This window comes from Halyomorpha halys, unplaced genomic scaffold, assembly GCF_000696795.3.
Source record: "Halyomorpha halys isolate HHAL.00 unplaced genomic scaffold, Hhal_1.1 Scaffold1235.1, whole genome shotgun sequence".
NCBI classification, from domain to species: Eukaryota; Metazoa; Arthropoda; class Insecta; order Hemiptera; family Pentatomidae; genus Halyomorpha; species Halyomorpha halys.
Genome location: NW_027107220.1, coordinates 3,058 through 8,282, shown reverse-complemented (window position 1 = coordinate 8,282; position 5,225 = coordinate 3,058). Strand labels below are relative to the sequence as shown.

The following is a 5,225-nucleotide window of genomic DNA, read 5'->3' as shown; positions in this document are numbered from 1 at the left end:
TTTAGGAACTATTTCTCAAAAAACTATTGGCTCTTCAATAAATAAGTTCATTTACTCTCGGAAAATACTTTAGTTTAACTTTAAAACATTTGAATAATTTTTCAAATTGCCTTCCATCACTTATAGTGGAAATTCTGCTACTCATTTAAACACATCTTAACTTATCAAAACCGAGCTCTAAAATGCCTTTTTTTTTTAACTACACGCGGCCAATTCCTAATGCCGCCAACCATACGATCTCCAATGTAAAGTCTTTTTGTCACTAGTTTGTTATAATTTTATGTTAAAAAATAAGTATTATATATTGTTTTAGTGTTTATAAACTTCAGTTACTTTGTAAATACAAATTATTAAGTTTTATAAGCCTTGACAGCCGATGTTTGCTTTCAACAAATGCCGCTGTAAAGACTTTGGTGTAGTGTGTTCTTCATGCTAAGATTACTTCCGAATGAGTCAATCCTTTTTCATCCTTAACATTCCTGATAAGTATACATTTATAACTTTTTAGGGATTTCACATTATACAAAAAATTCTTCACATTATCCCTTTAATCTCCCTACTTCCGCTTACACAAGCATGCATTTTTTTTTTTCTTCGTGAGCCTTCTTTACGGCACTAGAGTCAAGGGTAACTTTGGCCTCTCATACAATTTTCATCCATTCTTCAAGATTCTCAACCCAGTTTTCTCAATCAGGTTTTGTTCCACTTCTCATTCAGCTTGTCTTTGAACACTCTCTTCCTCTGTTGCCTTAAAACTCCTTTCTCTTAATTTGTTTGTAATCTATTAATCTGTTAGCTTTCTGTATAGCCAAACCAACTTATTCTCCTAGGTTTGGCAAAGCTATGTCCTCATGCCCTACAAGGTCATCAATTTCTCAGGTCTTTCTAAAGTGCCAAGTGCCTTGTGAGCTTACTGGACCAAATGTACAACTTTATATTTTTCTTTCAGAGTCCTTTGGGACTCCCTTTCAGGGTCCTGGCCTGATGCTTTTTACTTCATAACGCACTATTAGCTTTATCGAAGATTTATACAATTTAAGCTTGGTTTGTACGGTCAAGAAGCTAAACATCATCAATCTTGGCAGGTGAAAGTAGGCTCTTGACATGGGCGTAGGCAGAGGGGAGCCCCGGCTTCCCCTAGATTTTTGGGAGACAAGGAAAAAAAAGAAAATAGTGAACTTATTTGATAAATGATTTCTTTCTGGAAGCATGATATAGTTAGGAAGATAACATTATTGAGTTGACATATTTATGGATCACAAACACACCATTAAGGGACAATTATTCCTCATATACTTATCTCTAAAACTAATTTGGCAAGCAAATAAAAAAGAATCTTTTTCAGATTCCATTCTTCCGATTATAATTTTCAGTTTGCCATTTTAATAATCTCAGAATATTTGTTGAAAATAAATTAAAGAAGTCAACCATTGTAGAAGAGATGGTCAACATTTTTTCCAGCAATTCCAAATGACAAATCTTTATCTTTTAAATATAGAAAATTATGTACCCATTGCAAATGCAAATCTGCCAAAAAAAAGTGTTTCGAGATAATAAGGGGTTATAAAAAAATGAATAAACAGGTATTTTGAGGAAGCTATATAAACCAATGGCCTTGGCAAACTTTTTTTTAATTTTATTTATTTTTTATTATTGAATAACTGTTTATTTTAGCAAAATAATATTCTTAGAATTTTTAAATATGTTTCACACTGGATAACTATAGCTTTATTTTTTTTTCACTTGAGCTGAATTTTATGTTTATATTTCAGAAATAGTTAATTCAACAGAGATTATAACTCATAAACTAGATAAATCTCTCTTTGGTGGTCAAATAGGAAATTTCACTGCAAGAAACTTACAACTGGGAGGGTTAGAAAATTATTTTCTTCAAATACTTCCAAACGCTCATCTTCATAATCTTGTTGTATCGATGGCTATAGCAGGTAAAATTGTTACAACTTTTGTCCAAGTGAGTTGCAATGTTTTATTTTCCTATTTGTTTCTTAATTAATTACTCTTAGTAATGAAACATGGTACTAATTGAGTTGTCTGAAGCCAAAAATGTTTGGTTCCTTTTTTTATTTTTTTTTTTCATTTTCAAACAATTTAGGAACTATTTCTCAAAAAACTATTGGCTCTACACAGACCAATTTTATCTCAAATTTTATATAATTTAGTTTAATGTGTCAATGTATATGATAGTAAAAAAAAATAGCTTCTTGGGGATAAAAATAACTCTAGTGCTTTGCCCACTAAATTAGCCCTCCCCTAATACAAAAATCTTTGGAAAATCAAAATCACATAAATAATGTAAATCATAATAAAAGAAAATTGAGATTACTTATTGAATTTTACTTTTATATTTACTTATTAAATTTGAGTACACTTACAAAAAATTATAAAAATCAAATATCTTTAATTAATTTAAATAAATCAAATAACTGTAGTTCAATAAATATTAATATCAAATAAATCAAGTAACTGTTGTTAAGATTTATGAATTTTTATTATGTTTCAGGATTATTTGCTTGTGGTGTCAAATGTGGATGTATTGTATTAGACATAGTATCATTTTTTAATATTCTGATTATTTTTATTTGTATGGCAATATTTTGGTTTTACATGGACCTGTCAAAGTTCAACATTCTTGGGGCCACTGAAGATTTTTCATTTTTTACAGAAGGTGCTGTTGAAGGCCACTTGTTCTATATGGATTTTGAAGTAGCATCATATGCTGGTAAGTATTTCGATAGTCTATATTTTTATACTGATATCTCAATGCATGGAAAGTTCTTCTTTTTTTTCAGTTGGCTACTAATAACAGGTGATGACTATTTCATTTCTTTTAATTCATGATTGAAAGATGAATTTATTAGCTGATTATGTGATTGATGTAATGCCATAAAATACCAAGTTAGTGACTCAATATTTGTATAGACGATGTAAAGATATGTAAGGTTATCACCCATAAATGATAACTTAGTTCAGCATTTTTAGAATCTCTCGTTTATTTTTCAAGTTTTTGTGCAGTTCAATTAGGCTGAGGAGATTCTATTCCAGATTAAACCCATTAAAGAAAATTCTCTAAGTGTACCAGAAATCAAACTCTCCATCAATGGCAGTCCTCTAGCCACTGTACCACCTCACTTACTACTTTTCTCTACAACTTTATAGAATTATGCCAGGAGAACTATGCAGATGCAACTCATTAAATACTGGTTGAAGTATGAGCCCATCAATTGTTGCTATGTATTGCACCTATAACAAAAAATATTACTGAAGTTTTTTTAAGCCTACTTTGTTACATTATTTCAGTTCAATGGTAGTTTTAAAAAGTTAGGAGTTTTGACATGGATATATATGACATTCATGATGTACATGAATCTTAAATATATATAATTTTTTTTGTTCACGTATGTTTAACATTATCGATGCTGACATGGTAATCCATTACCCTGGATCTTGTTTGGCTACAAAAGCCTCCACCAGTAGGCTAGGTCTTTATTTATCGTGATTTACCTTTCCAATTCCAGATCTGTAGAAATCTCTTCTAGTCCACAGATACTCTGTCTAGCAATTTTTCCTTAGTTCTTTCTACACCCTGACATGAATGTTTTTGGAGTTCTAAAATCATCCATTTGAGAAACATGGTCTGCCCAGTTTAGCCTTAATGAACTTGACAAAATCTCCGTCTCTTTAAAGAATTTAAAGAGTACCCAATTCTTTCTTTAACATCCAACACTCCATCTTGTACATGTCTGAAGAACCCTCTGCTCAACTATAAGTTTTTGTTTTACCTACACTTTGGTCGTAGCCCAAGCTTCTGAGCTTTAATTCAACACTTTTAGTATCTGTAAAATATTAATTTTGGTTTTTCTTACATAGACCTGTTTTATAAATCTTTTACAAGCCACAAGAAAAAAAAAATACAGCTGTGGTTCTTCTTATGATGTCTCTGCCATGATCATTTCTAGAACTAAGTTCTGTGACTAAGGAGAACAATTCAACATCAACAACCTGTTAATCCAAGAATGATTCCTGAATCTCTCCATTGCCTAAACTGATTTATTTTATCTCCTGCTAGGTACAATGTGTGATTCAAGGTTTGAAGTTAGCTCTTCCTTCACTGATTCTTTTGAAAAATATTAATTTGCTTGCCTAAGACTTTCAGTTTTCTAAAGGCTTCTATTTCCTTTTCTCTCTTCAGTGGAATCTTTTTTCCTCCCATCTTCTCTCCTAGTATTTTCAGGCACTTGACCTTTTATTTCGTTGGATTATCTTTCTGTAAGCCTTGATTTTGTTAGTCATAGCCTTAGAGAAAATTTCATTGCAGTATGGTGAAGGGCATGGCACAGAATGCAATCTGTTCTTGAACTGTCTATGGCAGATGATACAACCTTCCACAGATCTCCACCACTTTTCCCAGCTGTTCAATATCATGTCTTTTCTATGTAGGTGTGTACCTTAGCATACAGTGTTCATATTAGTCCCTTCACAAGATCTGACACTTGGGTAGGATGGTTTATGATATCTATTTATCAATAGATGATCAATCTAAATTAGTTGCCCAGACATTAGGAGTTCTCCAAGTGGTTTTCTGAGTATGTTCCCTGGGAAACATAGTTTCTCTAGTAATGATACAATGTGGAATTGAACTAAAAGAACAAGGTGTGTTTGAAGTTTTCAAAGTCTGTGTAATGATAACATGTTCCATTATAAAATTATTAAGTCATTAAGACTGTTCAACATTTTTTAGGATGGAACATGTTATGGAACATAGGATTAAGATATACTGCAGTTCATCTTTTTCTGCAGGTATGGTGTTTAAATATTTTTAGAGTTATTGTTATCCCAAACCACAGGACCAACGGCTGATTAATAGTTGGTGCTGTTTTGATTGAATTTACAAATGGGTGCATATATTTTGTAGGACCATTAAAGTTGATTAAACATTTAATGTGTCTGATCACTTGTGGAACATTAAGCAACATATCATAGTTTAGCCAGGAAACACTTTAAAAATTATCTTTCTCTGCTCTTACATATTATTGTTTTACTTTTGTTAAAAATTAAATTAATAATTTATTAATTGTATAGGTTTGGAAAGTGTCAATCCTACTGTTTCAATCCCAACAGGCCTGGTGGAAGGATTTCAAATAGGATTCATGATTTACATGGGTTCTATAATACTGTACTCAGCAAGAATGGGAGCTGCAGAACAG

The 5,225-nt window shown here is 31.7% G+C and overlaps 1 protein-coding gene across 5 annotated transcripts in view; it reads left to right on the top strand.

Moving 5' to 3' along the window:
* Window positions 1–5,225, top strand: part of LOC106688927 (methylthioribose transporter) — a gene marked incomplete at its 3' end in the record, with an annotated part of 28,451 nt that overhangs the window by 20,198 nt on the left and 3,028 nt on the right. For 3 of the 5 annotated variants that reach the window (XM_067045505.1, XM_067045506.1, XM_067045504.1), the window contains 2 exon segments: window positions 1,773–1,946; window positions 2,522–2,740. In XM_067045505.1, coding sequence (XP_066901606.1) covers window positions 1,773–1,946; window positions 2,522–2,740 — 393 coding nt within the window. 5 annotated transcript variants of the gene reach the window in all.